Source organism: Salvia miltiorrhiza, chromosome 2 (assembly GCF_028751815.1).
Source record: "Salvia miltiorrhiza cultivar Shanhuang (shh) chromosome 2, IMPLAD_Smil_shh, whole genome shotgun sequence".
NCBI classification, from domain to species: Eukaryota; Viridiplantae; Streptophyta; class Magnoliopsida; order Lamiales; family Lamiaceae; genus Salvia; species Salvia miltiorrhiza.
In genome coordinates this window covers 55,383,702-55,401,038 of record NC_080388.1, presented here as the reverse complement: position 1 = coordinate 55,401,038, position 17,337 = coordinate 55,383,702, and the positions used below count along the sequence as shown (strand labels likewise).

The window sequence follows — 17,337 nt, the reverse complement described above, 5'->3', positions numbered from 1 at the left end:
AAGATTTGGTGAAAGCTAGAAAGGAAGTGTTTGATCAAATCAATAGCATGCCTACCTTGACAATGGTAGATAAATTTGATGCGTATCAAATGTTGGCAGGTGACAAGCAGGGTCTCGAGCTCTTTATGGGACTCCCCGTTGAGGCGAAACCACAGTATGTCTTACACATACTAATGTCTAGGAAACTATAGACATGGGAAATATTGACAGCGGTTTATTTTGGTGTGATATGCTGCTGCAATATTTGTAGTTAAGTTTTAGTATTTTGTTTTGGTAATATTAGCTTGTTGGGAATCTAGTGGTTCGTATTGGTTAAACCAAATATTTTGATGCTATCACTTTTATATAGTACTTGGAAATTATGTGTTCATCATTTCAGTATATATTTTGCTTGAACAATATTAGTTATGTGGAATTTTCATATCAAGTATGTTTATGGTGTTTGAGTGGGAGTTCGAACTGATGATGAATGAGTTCGAACTATCCCATGACTTGAAGGAGTTCGAACTATACCATTGCAAAATGCTTGAAACTACAGTCACCACTAAATTTCCAGATCCAAAAATTCATCTAATTTATATATCTTAACAGAGCATTACTTAAATGAGCTTGCCAAGCACCACACCAAAGAACTAATCATAAATCAGTTCAATATATATGCTAAGAACTAATCAATATCCATAACAGCAAGTATACCCAAAGTCATTATACATCGATTATAGAATCAGATCAATATAGAGAGAGCATCAACTGCCCAAATGCTAATACCTAACCCAAATAAACATCAATGAAGTTTATCACTGACAGCAACAAGTAATCACAAAGTCTGCACTTTCCAATAATCAAGCAATGCCAAGAATAGAAAAAGGTTAATTAACTACTACACTACATTGGACGCATTAATGTTTTCCAACACAAAATAATTGAAGTCTAAAATAACAGCCACTTCTTGACAAGAGCAACATCAATTATTGGTGATATAGGGCAACCACATCGCTTGGGCAAGGGCATCTCGTTCTGCATTCCATTGGGGAGAAGATTCGATACCATCAATGAAATCACCATCGATCTCTACTCCTGCCTGATCATTTCCAGGTGCGGTATCAAACTCTCGCTCTATAGGATCATCGGGCATCTCAGATCGGATAAAATTATTCAATATGAAGCACGCCATAATTAGCCGAATTTGGGTCTTAACGGGGTAAAAGGTGCTGCTCCTCAAAATGCCCCAGCGCATTTTCATGATCCCAAACGCTCGCTCAATAACATTGCGGGCCTTCGAATGGCGCAAATTGAACAGCTCCATTGCATTTTGAGGCCTATTTGCTGCCGGTCCCCATTCCTTCAAGTGGTAGCGTATCCCTTTATATGGTGCAAGGAAACCCTCGCTGTTCGCATACCCATTGTCGCATAGATAGTAGTTTCCTGTAATGGACACTTAACACTTGAGAATACAATCTACTTACATCAATACAATCTGCAATAATATTTCTCGTGCATTACCTTTGGGCACCCTAAATCCATTTGCACGTTGCAGGGCGTCGCGCAAAATCCTCGAATCCGCGGCTGAGCCTTCCCATCCGGGTAACACGTAGACAAACTGCATATTACGGTCACAAACGGCAAGGGTATTTGTTGCAATCTGCCCTTTACGGGTGCGGTATCTCGGCTTGTCAACGTTACTGACCATTAAATTAATGTAACTACCATCAAGAGCACCCAAACAACCCTACACAAAACTCATAATTGAAATATACATCAGATTCAGTTTAATAAATTCGCTAAATTGTTTGTGTTAATGTAACAAAATTACAATATTGGAATTAAGTGGCAATCTGCAAAAATGGAGATGGAGCTTACCTTGAACCAACACCACCTGTTGTCTGTACTATCATCTGGGACAGGAGCTGGTTTCACAAGTAAAATGGTGTGCAATTTCAATATTGCCTTAAGAACCAAGTGTACAAACTTGGAAACAGTTTGACCGGACCTCCAGAAATCAAACTTAACAACCCGATTTTTTTTATGGTGTGCTAGGACAGACAGAAACATTGCAACTTGCTCCTCAACCTCAATGTATCTCCCATTAGTTAACCCCCCCATATCACGCAACAAAATGCATAATCTACCAAATGTATTGCGATCCATTCGCAAGTTTGCTAGGCAATCAAAATCACTAACACCTACAAGCCTATTCATGTGAGTAATCTGATCGGGAATGCGTTCTATCATCCCAAAAGCTGTTGCATTACAAGCTCTTTTTCGTTTACGGGATCTCATCTTAAGCATGACACGATAAGCAACAACCATGAGAATTAAGTGTTGAAGGAAAATTTCTTCCATCAACAAGTAAATGCATACTGTGGTAACGTCGTTAGTCGGCATTTCAATTCTAGTCCAACAAATTGAAAACAAGTGGCTGCACAAGAATCACAAGTAATATCATAACATGACTTAAGTGAAGCAAAAATACCAAAATCTATCACATAGATACCAACCAATATCAACTACACCCACGAGACAACATATGAATTGCATAATTTTAAAAAGCTTGCCAATCAAGATTTATCACGAATTCAGCTGTTCTTTGTTAGTGTATCTGACTTTTTTTTGTTTCCCATACATATGGAGATTGCTTTATTCTCAATTCAAGTTTTGATAACAAATGATGAAACTTGTTTGCAGCAACTCAAGAAAATATTGGCAAAACAAGCTGAATTAGGTTGTGAAGTAGTAGAAATACCATCTTGTTACCTATTGGATCCTGAGCAACAGATAGATGGTAACAAACAAAATAATAATGTTTGTACTGAAAATATCCAGATGGTGAAAGACCTTAACAAGTTGAAGAAATCACAAGCTAAAAATGACGAAAGCAAACACAAAATGAGCCACGAAAATAACCTAATCAACTGCAATATTAGGTACCATATTCTCATTCTCACTCGTTTGAATACGAACATACCGAAAACTACCTCGATGTTATTCGCTAACGGTGGCGGTGAAAAACTCCAAGAAATCACAAGCTGTTGAACCTTAAGAACTCCAGATCTGCTGCAATACATACAAACTTCGAATTTGAGAAAAATTTGAATCCATAAGTGTTTATGCTAAGGAATCCAAATGCAACACAAATTGACTTGCAAATGTTTATGGAAACTAGAGGCTGGACAAACTACTCAAAAATTAGGAAGAGTTTTCAAGAAATTTCATAATCTTTTCGTTCAACATAGCAATTTCAAAATCTAAGGAATCCAAATCCAAATTTCGAAATCTAAGAAATCTAAGGAATCCAAATCAAAATTTCGAAATCTTCTCAAAATCTACTCGAAATCTTATACATAGCAAATTAAAATTGACATCTTCCAGAATACTTGGGAGACGACGACGATTTGGATAAAATCGATTCGAAATATGACATTATTTACCTTGATTTGAGGAATGGTGAAGATTTGGGAGTCTCACCCTCTTACCTGCGAGCTTTTAGGGAAGAACCCTAGGACAGGAGGGTTGAATCTGAAATGAAGCAAGGGACAATTTGGACTTCTTGAATTATAATCTCAGACATAGTAATATCGATATTAAGAATCTCACCAAGGGGGCTGGATCAATTATGTCTTCTCTACAGTGATATTAGGCCGGGTCGCCAGTTTATTGCGGGTTTCACTTATTAATAATATACCTCATCAAACATTAGAAATACAATTTATCCACCCTAATATACCTCATCAAACACGCCCTAAATACAGTTTTACATACACACAAATTAAATGATGCAACCAGAGATCATAGAATCAAGTTGTTGTAAGTTTGTAACAATCAATACTATATCTACATGTTAAGTCATCTTAAAACTTATTAATGCCACCCTCATATTATAACAATGATGTTCCATTACTTTCGAGCACAAAAAATAAGAAAAAAAATAATTAATATATAAAGTAAATTGATAGAAGATACTCCCTCCATCCCATTACAAGTGTCACAGCCCGCAACCCTTAATGACGATTTAGCCGGGATTATGACTTGGAATGAGAATTAATGAGTGGGAACGGATATGGACAATTACTTAACATTAGAGTATATGGAAATGTCACTCGTAGATAAAATGCTAGGATCATATATGATCATTTGGATACTTATAAAACATACACATAAAGAAGAACTGATTAAGGTGGGTTACCCAATAACACGTGTCACAACTTCATAACATAGAGTAATTCTAATCAAAGTGTTTTGCAGCGGAAAACGTGTGAGATATACATATGAAGATGTATACTCAAGGTTACATTTCTTAAAATGTCAAAGGAACACCCGCTCAACATCATTCCATTCCATCAGCTGCTCAACCTGCACATTTAGAAATACATGCAGGACTGAGTATAAAAATACTCAGTGGGCACATATGCCTACTATGAAATATAACATGCTTCGTAAAGATTTAAATTGTCATGCCATCATAAACAGTACAGCAAGGGGTTTTTCGCTAAAAAGACCCAAGCTTACTAAATTCAGTTGTGATTCTTAAAGTTCGACTGCAGTCTAAGTTCTCTTGTAATCTATCATATCTGGAACTGTGTGCCGGAGAGGTGGCCACCTCTCACGGTCACTTGACCGGCCAACCCGCTAGATGACTCACGGTCACTGGTGTACACTAGCCCTGGCAGGATAGCTATCAACTGCTCAAGACCCGAATTTGATTACATAACTGGCAAAGCCACATCAGATAGATATCATACTAAAATTGAAACATTTATGGCAAGACAACAGTTGTAATATTTTCCAGTTCAAAGATTTGTAACGAAATAACTTGTTCAAATGTAGCATTAAACTCGTTTGATAAATATATAAAACGGAAATTAACAGTTAAATCATCTCATGCATTCATTCGTATAAGAGGCCTACGACACGCAGGGGATCTCTATATACGTATAGTAAAAGTAATGCCCACCTGATTAGGCAAAGCCTGAAGATCATAATCACATAACCTGTCTTGGGAAAGCAGCGCTAATCCCCTTGGTCCACAAAGCCTACAAAAATTTTATTCTTAATAGGTCTCGTGAAGCTAACTTAAAGTCTTAGTGGGTGCACTTAACTATTATGATTCATCACGCCGGGTTTTCAAAAATTTAACGAATAAATAATTGAAAACTAAACTTCTTGAGTTAAGGACACCAACAATATCCTTACTCAATTTTCTTTAATAATTGGAATTATAATTAAAACCAATTAAATCATAAATACTTTTATTGCAAAATATAATGCAATTTCATGTCATGCTTAGCATATAATAACTAATTTACTTAAAAAAATGCACATAATAATAATTTAATATTAATATGTAAATCATTCTTTAAATTAATTAATCAAACTAATTTTAAGTCTAATTAATAATTAAGGCAACCCAATTTAAAAATAATAAGAGGCCTTTCTTTTTTATATAAAAAAAAATCGCAGCCCATATAAAATAGGGCAATTCATGCTTCCAAAAATAATTCAGTGGCCCATCTCATTATTAAAAGAGCTCAAGCAAAATAAAATTTGACTCAGCCCAACTCCTCTAAACCTAAAGCCCAATTCTTCATCTCTTTAAACACACACACACTCAAACACACGCACCACATAGCTGCGCCATCATCCCCCCCATTTCGTCTCTCTCACACTCACAGTCACTCCCCACGCACACACACACACGCTGCAGCAGCGACCGCCGGCGATACCGCGCCGCCGCTGCCGCCTGACACCCCCGCAGAACTCTCCCTCTCCCTCAAAGCTCACGACTGCTCGCCTCTCTCCTCGAAACTGCTCGGACTTCACGGCCGCTGGAGCTCGCCGGAGCAAGCGGCGACAGGCTCCAGCTCCCTTCTCTCTTCTCCCTTCTCGGCGACTGCAACAACAAAAGCTGCCGCCGACGTGACTCGGACTCCCTCTCTCAGATCTCCGGCGACGAAAACAGCGATGAGCTGCTGCAGCGCCTGAACCATAGTGACCTCAATCCAGTCGCCCTCAGCCTCCTCCAGTGACTGCACGGCTCCTCCTCCGGCGACGAACGCCGCCAGCCACCCCTCTCTCTCTGAATCAGTCCGGCGACCACATGACAGCCATGGCCGCCGCCGTTCTCAGATCCAGAGCAACGGCAGCAAAGCCGCCGCCTCGGATCCCCTCCCCCCTTTTCCTTCGGCCACCGCGACCAGTCTTCAGGTGCCGCCACCCTCGTCTCCCTCGACTTCCTCTCTTTCAGTTCAACCACCTGCACACAGTGGCAGCGCCGCTCCCTCCACAGGAAAGAGCAACCGCCGACCTCCCTCAGCTCTCTCTCAAATCAGTCCGGCGATAGCAGCCAAGCCACCATCGCCGACACCCTCAGCTGTACCCAGCCCATCTCTCCCTCTCTGAAACTTCCGGCCGACAGCAGTAGGAGAACCACCGCCGTCGATCACATCCCTCCTCTCGACTCATACAGCCAACAACCACATCAAGGTTCGAAATCAAAGCAAGACAAAGCTTCAAGACTCTATTTTTCTTCTTCTTTTTATTCATTTTCGATTTTCATCATTGTAAAACATTTGATATGTTTGCTTAAACACATATATGAGTATGTATATATATATATAAATGAATGTATGCATATGTGTTTCTCTGTGAATGAACGAAAGGAAACATTACAATTTATAGAGTAGAATTAGGAAGTGAAACCTTTATAAGGATTCTGCTGTGTTGCTGAATCTCAGTGGATTAAGAGTTCTTGCATTTTGAGTTGCTTGCTAGCTATAGTTATTAGTGTGTGATGGAAGGAGGACTTTTGGCTGATGAGATAAAGAGTGAACCTTCTACTTCTTGCGAGAATGGGGTGAGTGAAATTGTGGAAGAGGTGGTGATTAATGAAATGTTGCTGCAAGGCTCAATTTACAGGCAAACTTAGCCGTAATAGTTGAAAATAATGGCAGTATTAGTTGAAAACAATGGCAATGGCAGTAACTTTTGACAATGGAAATTGGCAAGAGCTGCCTATATGATAACCCATTTGACCAACAGCAAGAATAGATTTGCTGTCGTGTAGTTCAGTTTGGAGGGGAGTTGGTGGCTGCCAACTGCCAAGTGTGGCTAAAAGTTGAAAAAGCTAAATGTAGGAGCATGGCTCTTGATGGGAGTCTAAGTGAGGTGAGTGATGATTTGACAATTAAAACTATCTCATAAAAGAATTGTATCTGTAAAAATCTTTCAGGATAAAATTGTCGAAACTGTAATAATTCTTCAGGATTTGCTAATTAAAAGCTCGTGAAAATGCTTGAATGCTAAATTAAATAAATACGCAATGCATATAAATTCAATAACTAAATTTACAAATGTTTTTGTAAATCATTTTTGTTGGAATTAAAAATAAATTCTTTTTCTCATTTCGGCGTGAATCATCTTAAATCTAAGTTCAAAATTATTCTAAACTTAGCTCGAGGAAACGGGGTATTACATCCCTCCCTCCTTAAAAAAAATTTCGTCCTCGAAATTACATACCTTGATAATCTAGCTGAGGATACTAGTCTTTCATTTCATCCTTCTCTTTTGTGGCCTTTTCCATCCTGTGATGGTTCCACTACATGACGAGAACAATATTATTGCCTCGTAAAACTTGAATCTTGCGATCAAGTCTCTGGACTGATTTCTCTTCACAACTTAGGTCCTGGCTAGAACTACTTTATCTTGCTTAATCACATGCTTTCTTAATTGAGAGATGCTATACGTATTGTATACATCCACAATGCTTGGTGGCAGAGCCAACTTATAGGCTACAAAGACCTAACTTATCTAGGATCTCAAAAGGTCCTATATAACGGGGTCGTAACTTGCCCCTCTTTCCGAAACGTATAACTCCCTTTGAGGGAAAGACTTTGAGGAAAACTCGATTCCCAACATTAAATTCTAATTCCGATCGGCTTTTATCGGCGTAAGACTTTTGTCTATCTTGAGTTTCTTTGATTCTTTGCTTGATGTGGTCGACTTTCTCAATCATCTGTTGGACCAGTTCAGGACCTAACAACATTCTTTCACCCACTTCATCTTAGTAAAGTGGTGAACTACCTTAATTGTTTCCTTCGTCCTAAGTCACCTTCTCAAATTTGACTAGGGAATTCTAACATCAAACTTTTCTCATCATCTTGGTAACTTTCACTTAAAGATTAATGGCACTCCTTCTGCCATGTAAACTCATTTTCTCATTTCCAAATGATTATTTAATGGGGGTTTCTAAGTTTCCATTGTGGTGGCGTTCCAACTTTATTCTTGTTGTAGCTTCTGGCACTTTAGCCAAAGCATTCACTCTTTTAGCTTGAGCCTACTAGCCTTGGGGTTGGGTTATACCTTAAGTTTAGTTCTAGTGCTTTCCTTCCATTTTCTTTTTCTTTACCTCCATCTTGAGGTGGTGTACATATCTTGTTTGTGCGTGAACAAAATTTTTCCTTCTCCAATTGTTGTAGTGACTCGGTGGTGAAAGTCTCGTTCATTGCTTGTTCCTTCATAATATCTCCCTAGTTTACTAGGGGAATTGAAAATCTCATGCCGCGATTCATTTACGAACTCCTTTACGCATTTCTCATTATTCATTTATAAATGACTTAAATAAGCATTTTAAACTCCATTAAAAAGGAATTGATTTAAAACATTTTAATCCTTTTAAAATCCATACTCATAAAGCCTTAACTCATGCTCTATCTCATATTCTATCTCTTTACTCAACTCTATATAAACTCTCCACTCATCTCAAATCCTTAAGTTCAAGGATAGGTTTCAACAAAATCATGGTACTAAGTCTCGATTTATCACTCATATAAGGCTCGTCTAATCTCATTCAACACATAGACAACACAATCACATAAGGCACATAAGAAAACACAATCAAACATTATCAAAACATGCTCTGTTTTTACACTGACTCAACTTCAAAATCTAACCTGCTCTTACTCCGACACCTCCTGGACTCGAGACTCATACCAAAAGAAAGGTCTTCGAGTCTATTTTCATATAAAAAAGAGTAGAGTCAAAAACTCCAAGTATTGTAGGAGACATGACTGTTTTACTACAGTTTACCATATTCGGCAGTTTTGAGCAATCGAAAACTTGGATTTTTGAAAAATAGTAAATGTTGTCAAACTGGGCTCCAATTTTGTGGATATCTAGCTAACACAATAAGGTTAATACTATAAAATATTGGAAATCTAGATCACACAGGAAGCTACTGAAATGAATGACTCTTTCCCCTGCTCTCTGAAACTCTCGGTAGTAATGTGCAGTTTCGGTTTTGTATTTTATAAAAATAGTAAACGAAGTCCAAATGACTTGAAATTTTTCCGATGTTCTCAAGACTCATGTAGAGACTTGGTATAAAATTTTCAAAGCTTTTTGACATTGAAAAAACCGTCGATCACAGTAGGTCAGTAGGCCTACGAAATTCACCAAAATCTCATCTCAAACTCTTAAAATACTCAACTCAACATTACTTCAAGGAAACTCATCAAAGCTCATTTTAAACACATATAACACTCACAAACATTCAAGCACATTATAATGCTCATCATACTCAAATCTTGACTCTCTTCTTACATCATAACCTCAAATCTCTAGTAAAACGTTTCAATGAACGCATCATTAAAATTCTCTTTTCATTTTCATGCACAAAATTACTCAATTATTCAAACATGAGCTCATTCATCATATAACTCATTATACACATATAGATGCACATGTATGTCATCTTCTTCCTCAAACTAACACTTTTCATTTCATTCAAAATTCTCAATTTAATCATGCCATTGTTGGATTTGTATACTGAAAGCAAGAACGTTTTATGCTTGTATACAATGTTTCCTAAGTTCACTATCTAATCTCCTATCTGATTGTGTTCATGATTGCATATGTATGTTCTTTATCTCTATATAAGTAGATTATATGGTGTGTTGTAGATCACAGAAGACCATATAATTGGAATAACCTTAAGAGATATAATATGATCACAGCCGAAATAACTCTAGGACAAGTTATTGGTTTAGGCTGCAGTATAGATGGAAGTAGTTTGTCTTGGCTACTTGTCTATACTGGTACGTCATTACGTATTGATAGGACCACAGTTGAGATGTATTCTTCTATCTGACTTAAGTGAAGAATCAAGATCTCGGTGACTTATAAATCTTAATACTAATAAGTATTCAGATATATATATTAATTCGTATATCACTTTGACTTACTATGGGTGAAAGTTATATACTAACTCGAGTACTCTGTATCTTGGGTGATAGCGGTTAATATATGATATTTGATTATCTGTATTAGTACCCGTATCCGGTATAGGATAATGACATCCCCTTAAGGAGCTCAATAAGGTTTATTACGCTAAACCCTGCAGGTTGATTAAGTTCAGGCGTAATAATAAAGTTTGAGTGGTACTGCTTAAGGAATTATTAAGAGATTAATTAATTTAAGTTGTCAGAGCTCTAATTAATTAATGGATGTCGGATATTTTAAATACGGAGATTTAATAAGTCTAAATACAAGCCCCCGACTCATCACCGGCAATAAAGGGGTAAGTCAGTATCGGTTCTCTAGTGGAATGAACTGATATTTATAAATTAATTATGGTCTGGGCTGACCATAGATAAATTAATTTATTTGAGGCCCATCTTTATTCCTTGTATCTGGTCCCTGGACTGGCCCAATGTCTCCTAGCCCTAGAAGGAGAGAAAGACGCCTCCTACACTAATTCTGTGCCCACACGTATTTAATTTTATTTAAATACAGCTGTCAGCTTTCAGGGAAAACAGACTGATAAAATATTAGGGTTTTTTGAGAGCTGTGGGGCGCAGGGAAGAAAAACGTGTGGGGCTTATTTCTCTCTTGGGACTTTCATAGATCGTTGTCCATCCAACGGTGAAAGCTGAGCGGGATACAGTCGAGAAGATCAGAGCTGGAGTCAGTTTTTCGCAGGAAACCAAGTTCTGGCAGTCTCCGTAAAACGGCCATAACTTCCTCCACAGAACTCCGATTCAGACGAATCAGGCGGCCACGGAAAGCTCTCTCGAAGACGAAGAAGTCGTATTTCTGAGAGAAATACGATTTGAGGACGTTTGAGGCTTCAAACGAAGGCTTAAAGCTGACTGGTCTGTTCAGATGCGAATCTGCGAATTCTTCTGAATTCTTCAGGTATTTCTGAGCTCCAACGTGCAGCTGTTAAATTCATAGGAGCATGTTAGGAATTAATCGTTGTATGATGAATTAATAATAATCCAAGAAACGATCATCGGGCAAACGGAGCATTAATTCAGTTTAATATTCCTTCAATTGGTATCAGAGCCCAGGATTAATTTCTTGGCTCTATTGTTAATTTATGTACGATTAATAATGTGCGTTGTTTTTACTGCTGTTGTTCTTCGTGGTTTGTTGATTCGTGGGATACGTCGTTTGACGTTGTAATCGTTTTTCACCACGAGATAAATCCGTGGTTAGATTAGGGTTTCAAATTGTTTTTGTTTTCCTTTGTAATCTGTAATTGTTGGAAAACGGAACGATGACGACGACGAATCAACATCGAAGAACGGAGTTGGAGAGTAAAGAGGGCAGCGAGGTGCCGAGGGGCGAGACTGGTCGGGCAAAGGTAGGGCCGAGGAGCATGGTTGGCGAGCAGGGGCTGGGCACGCCATGGGCTGCGCGTGCGTGCTTTGCGCTGCTGCGTGCCCGGCTGGCGTCGCGCGGTCGCTGCTGCCGTTGCTGTTGTTCTCGTGCTGGATCTGCCGAGGTTGCCGGGACCAAGAGCTGAGGATGCACGCTGGGCTGCTGCTGCTGCAAGCCGGGGCTGCGCGCCGGGCTGCTGCTGCTGCACGCCGGGGCTGCGCGCCGGGCTGGTGCTGCTGCACGCCGGGCTGCTGTTGCTGCACGCCGGGGCTGCGCGCCGGGCTGGTGCTGCTGCACGCCGGGCTGCGCGCCGGGCTGCTGCTGCTGCACGCCGAGGCTGCTGGTGCGCCGGGCAGGCTGCTGCTCGCGCCGGGAGGCTGCTGGTGCGCCGGGCAGGCTGTTGCTCGCGCCGGGAGGCTGCTGGTGCGCCGGGCAAGCTGCTGCTCGCGCCGGGAGGCTGCTGGTGCGCCGAGCAGGCTGTTGCTCGCGCCGGGCAGGCTGCTGCCACGCCGGGCAGGCTGCTGCACGCGCCGGGAGGCTGCTGCCACGCCGGGCAAGCTGCTGCCGAGTCCGTCTGGCTGCTGTCAAGGCGTGGTGGCGGCGGCGCCTAGGGGGTCCCAAACCCTAGGTAGGCGCGAGTTTCTACAAACCCTAGGGGGCCCAAACCCTATTTTCAAAGACGGGCCTGATGAAGCTGTTCGGGCCGAGTTTTACGTTTTTGAGCCTTTTTCTTTTCTGTTTTAAATGTAATAGATTAGAAATTGGGATTCCACGAATGGGTCACGAAGAACTTTATTGTTTTAATTCTGTTCTTTGCATGTCGTGGTGTTAATCTTTTATGCTCTTTGCATGCTGTTTTTGTCTCTGCTTGTTAATATGTGTTTATTAACTGCGCTTAGACAAGCATGCTAGGTTTATCGTTTTCTTAAGCATGTTTTAGAATTCTGCGAGCATGTTTTACATGTTGCGTTCTAGAAGAGCATGTTTAGGATTATGTGTTGAGCATGATCAAACCTTTTGAAAGAAAAAAAGACTAAGCTTAATAATTTTATGGATGATTAAAAATTATTTAGATTTCCACAAACGGTCTCAAGACAAAGTGATTGAGATGTGAGTAAACGTCCACCCCTCGTGGCTTACTTCATGTTCGATTTCACAAGTTTGTTGAGTTGAGATTTCTATTAAATATTTAAATCCATTTAAGTAGTGGGAGTTATGCGGTAAACGTCCACCCCTCGTGGCTTACTCATATAATTTTTCACGAGTACTTTAGAGGATGGAATTAAATAAGATAACTAAGAAATTAAATTGAATGCGGCATGGTCCTAGTGAGTATGTCAAATTTGAGAATTTAATTTCGAAGTTAGATTGTGGTTATTGTTTAATGATTTTTATTCTTAAAATTATATAGACCTCCACATGCGGTCTCTAGACAAAGTGATTAACAATGTGAGTAAACGTCCACCCCTCGTGGCTTACTTCACATTTGTTTTTCATAAGTTTGTCAGAAGAGGTTTCTATAAAAATATTTAAACCATTAAAGTAGTGAGAGTTATGCAGTAAACGTCCACCACTCGTGGCTTACTTGTATAGTTTTCACAAGTACTTTGGAGAATGGAATTAAATAAGATAACCAAGAAAGTTAAATTGAAAGCGACATGGTCCGCGTGAGTATGTTAATTTCGAGAATTTAATTTTCAAGGTTAAAATGTGGTCATTGCTTAGATATCATTTCAAGTACAATGTACAACTCCCCCTCGGAGTCCCTTCTTGATAATGATATGGCCTAGTTAAAGGAGCCAATTATTAATTTCCTTTGTCAAAAGGTTAAGTTGACATGGATGGAAATTAAACGACTAGGTTAATAGTCTGGTTGAGGAGTTTATGTGTAAACGTCCACCCCTCGTGGCTTGCACATAGAATTCTTTGAGCAATTGGAGGTTTCATTAATATTGTTTTATCAAAAGGTTACAATATTATTGTTACGAATTATGTGCTTTATGTTCGTTACTTTCAGATATGTCTATGTCTCCTGTTTCTTTATTCTTGCACAAAGTCTTTTAACCGGTCCACCTATAGAAAAAGGAAACGCAGTTTTGGATTTTCATCTTTATCACAAACTAACACAATTTTTTTGTGTTGCTTACTACTCGACGTTCTATTTGTTCGAACAATGAGACAACTGATGGGAAAAAGGAACTGCATAAAAGGTGGCATGTGACGAATAATGTGGCTATATGCTTTATTATGAGTATAATGTCACAAACCTTGTAGCTCCAACATCAGGGCATGGACGATGCTATTAGCATCATGCTGAATCTCAAGAAAGTGTTCGGAGAGTCGAACTGAGCTGCTCATTTAAATTTGATGAGAGTAATCTTGTTATTTTTATGAGTGAGCACAACTCAGTGCACGAGCATGTCATGCAAATTTTGACGGACTTGACTTGCTCAGTGGAAGTATCGACGGTGAGGCAAAAGTCGATATTATCCTGAACTTTCTTCCCAAGTCTTTTAATTAAGAACTTCCGCCTCAACGCTGTTGTGAGCAAGAAAGAATATACTCTTTTGAGTTGTTGAATGCTCTAGTTACAGCTAAGGAAGTTGTGGGAAAAAGATGTGCAAACACTTGTTATTGCCAAAGGATGGCCATCTTCTCCGTCAAAAGACGGGAAGAAGAAGGATCCAAGGGGCAAGAAAGACAAGGGAAATAGTGGGAGTAGTGGTGTGATAAGATTGAGTATTGGAGATTTCTTATTTCAATACTCAAGGCAAAGGGTTAAGGTACTTCACTTGCTATAGTAACTGAGACATGTCAGCTCGTTTTCTACTCAATTGTGAGTAGTGGATAACGAGAGAAACTAATAATGATTGTTACACCTTGCATGGCTTTTTGTAAGCTGACAAGGAAGCTGCGAAGTGATGAGATGATTGTCTTCCTAGGCAACGTGACTAGAGTCGCAGTTATTGCAATTGGAGACTTGTCTTTAAGTTCTAAAGACATAGTTTAGTTTTTGAGAGTTCCTTATCATGTTTCAAAATTTTGAATAGATGGATCTTATGTCATTTTTTATAGTGGTGTTTCTATCATAAGAAATGACAAAGTTGTCTATTCTGGTATTTTGAACATCTCTCTTCATACTATAACTTGTCTACAAAATACCTTTATATTGCATTTACATCATCGAACAAAAGAAAGAGAAAAGTTAAGGCTAATCTCTCATGAGGATCTTACACATATATTGATACCCTAGATTAGGTCACATCTATCTTAACAGGATCCAAAGGCTCTTGTCTAAATAGTACATTGGATTCAGTCCAGGTTGTACCATTTGGAACCTGCGAATCCTGTATAGAGGAAAAGATGGAGACCGGGTCATTCATGACAAAGGGGATAAAAGGCCAATAATGTGTTAGGAATGATCTTTTCTGATTCATTATCAGAGTTTGGGATTCCAACCCAGTTTACTACACCATGTAATCCCTATATAAGATGGTGTGGTGGAGAGAAGAAATAGGTCACTCTTGAAAAAAAAAAATATGTCCGATGATGAGTTATGCATCTTTGCAATTAGTCCTAAAGAATCAGAAGGTGGTTATTAGCAATGACACACGATTCTTAGAAGTGGGCTATGAGAATAATCACTAATCCAAGTCAGGTAGTGTGCTTCAAGAAATTGAAGACATTAGACAGGCGATTTCATCACCCAAGCCAAGTGTGCAAGAGTTTTTTGTACCACAAGACACTGCACGCACTGTTGACACACATGTGCCACCACAGATCCATTGTAGTGGGAGGGTTGGGGACAACCCGATCGATTTATATTCTTGGGAGAATCTTTGGATTCAGTCCCTGGTGGTGAATATAAGAGAATCGACCCAGATATCTACTTGGAATTAGTGGAAGACGAGAATGTAGATTCTTGGCACACCTCAATGGAGCAATCCATTAAAGATATGGGTGTATACTAGAAAATCTTGCTAACAGGAGGCAGTCATGCCTTAGGTTGTAAGTGAGTATACAAGATAATGACAGGCCCGAATGAGCAAGGTCGTAGCTTCCGAAGCTAGACTGGTGGCGAAAGGTTATGCCCAGTGTAAGGGTATAGGTTATGATGATATTTTCGCCAGTGCCATGCTCAGAACATTCGGATCATTTTACCCATAGCAGCTCACTTAAACCATCGAGGTTACGTGAGGAAGGGAGAGAAGCATCTCGTGTCAATCGCTCTCATGTCATCGGTGATGTGGTTTATCTTGCATTTTATGTAGATAATATTCTCCTAATTGGTGACAATATGGAGCTATTGTCAAGACATAAAGTAATGGTTATCCGAACAGTCTCATATGAAAGACTAAGGAGGTACAGTATACATCTTTGTGATCAAAGTTATAAGGGATCACTAGAAAACGATGTTGGGCTTATCTCGAGTGTCTTACATTGATACTGAGAATACACGTTTTAGTTAGCATACCGCCAAGAAAGGTTTGCAACCTTTGAGCTATGGCGTTCCTTTATCTAAAGACATATGTCTTAAGATGCCTATTAAGGTTGAGGAAATGAAGGCAGTATTCTACGTTTCCGCAGTAGATAGCTTCATGTATGGATTACTATGTACGAGATCTTATATTTGCTATGCAGTTAGCATGATTGTAAGATACCTGTATAGTCCTAGTTAAGGATACTGAACTGTGGTAAATTATATTCTCAAGTCCATGACTAGAGAATAAGGATAGTTTACTAGTTAGACAGTTTAGTTCCTTTTTGGATTATACGATTTCGGATTTCCAGGCTGACCGGAACAAAGAATAATTACCTCGAGCTATGTGTTTTCCTTGGGAGGTAAAACCTTTTGGTTTGACCACTACCTCCAGGGTCTAAGAATGATTCCTAGTTTGCGTGAGAGCATCACCTTCGTGGTACCTCAAGTGCAGTTGCAAACTCTAAGAAATCCTAGAACCACAAGGGGTCAAACACATGGAGAGTAAGTACCAAGTTATAAGATTATTCGTAAATCGAGGTTATGTGCTCAAAGAATAAATTCTCACATATTGGAGAAACCTACTGATCTTTTCACAAAAGGCTTATCGCAAATGGCCATTGAAAGATGGGAATGCGATTGATGCCAGATTGATGCCACCCACTTAGGAAACTTTAAGTATAAGTGGGAGAAGTGTTAGGTGATTGGTAAATAGACGCATTGTATACTAAAAGTTTGCTTTAGTATAAGTGGGAGATTGTTGGATTTGTATACTGAAAGCAAGAACGTTTTATGCTTGTATACAATGTTTCCTAAGTTCACTATCTAATCTCCTATCTGATTGTGTTCATGATTGCATATGTATGTTCTTTATCTCTATATAAGTAGATTATATGGTGTGTTGTAGATCACAGAAGACCATATAATTGGAATAACCTTAAGAGATATAATATGATCACAGCCGAAATAACTCTAGGACAAGTTATTGGTTTAGGCTGCAGTATAGATGGAAGTAGTTTATCTTGGCTACTTGTCTATACTGGTACGTCATTACGTATTGATAGGACCACAGTTGAGATGTATTCTTCTATCTGACTTAAGTGAAGAATCAAGATCTCGGTGACTTATAAATCTTAATACTAATAAGTATTCAGATATATATATTAATTCGTATATCACTTTGACTTACTATGGGTGAAAGT

The 17,337-nt window shown here is 39.2% G+C and overlaps 1 protein-coding gene across 3 annotated transcripts; it reads right to left on the bottom strand.

Moving 5' to 3' along the window:
• Nucleotides 1-837: 837 nt before the first annotated feature.
• On the bottom strand, nucleotides 838-3,719 carry LOC131010395 (uncharacterized). 3 transcript variants are annotated; one of them, XM_057937893.1, is made up of 5 exons: nucleotides 3,429-3,719; nucleotides 2,976-3,054; nucleotides 1,861-2,419; nucleotides 1,504-1,729; nucleotides 838-1,425 (listed from the first exon to the last, which is right to left on the bottom strand). In XM_057937893.1, exons 3-5 carry the CDS (start codon nucleotides 2,383-2,385, stop codon nucleotides 965-967), a joined length of 1,212 nt encoding a protein of 403 aa, XP_057793876.1. In that variant the 5' UTR covers nucleotides 2,386-2,419; nucleotides 2,976-3,054; nucleotides 3,429-3,719; the 3' UTR covers nucleotides 838-964. The 3 variants fall into 3 exon arrangements, with proteins under 3 accessions (XP_057793876.1, XP_057793877.1, XP_057793878.1); XM_057937894.1 differs by having other exon boundaries at nucleotides 2,976-3,051; XM_057937895.1 differs by having other exon boundaries at nucleotides 3,474-3,719.
• Between the last annotated feature and the right edge of the window lie 13,618 nt (nucleotides 3,720-17,337).

Bases quoted from the DNA above. Each gene is read 5' to 3' on its own strand.
- LOC131010395 (XM_057937893.1), bottom strand. From the start codon at position 2,385: ATGCCGACTAACGACGTTACCACAGTATGCATTTACTTGTTGATGGAA. The intron at 1,730-1,860 runs GTAAGCTCCATC...AGTTTTGTGTAG, and splicing joins ACAGGTGGTGTTGGTTCAAG to GGTTGTTTGGGTGCTCTTGA. The intron at 1,426-1,503 runs GTAATGCACGAG...TGTCCATTACAG, and splicing joins TGGATTTAGGGTGCCCAAAG to GAAACTACTATCTATGCGAC.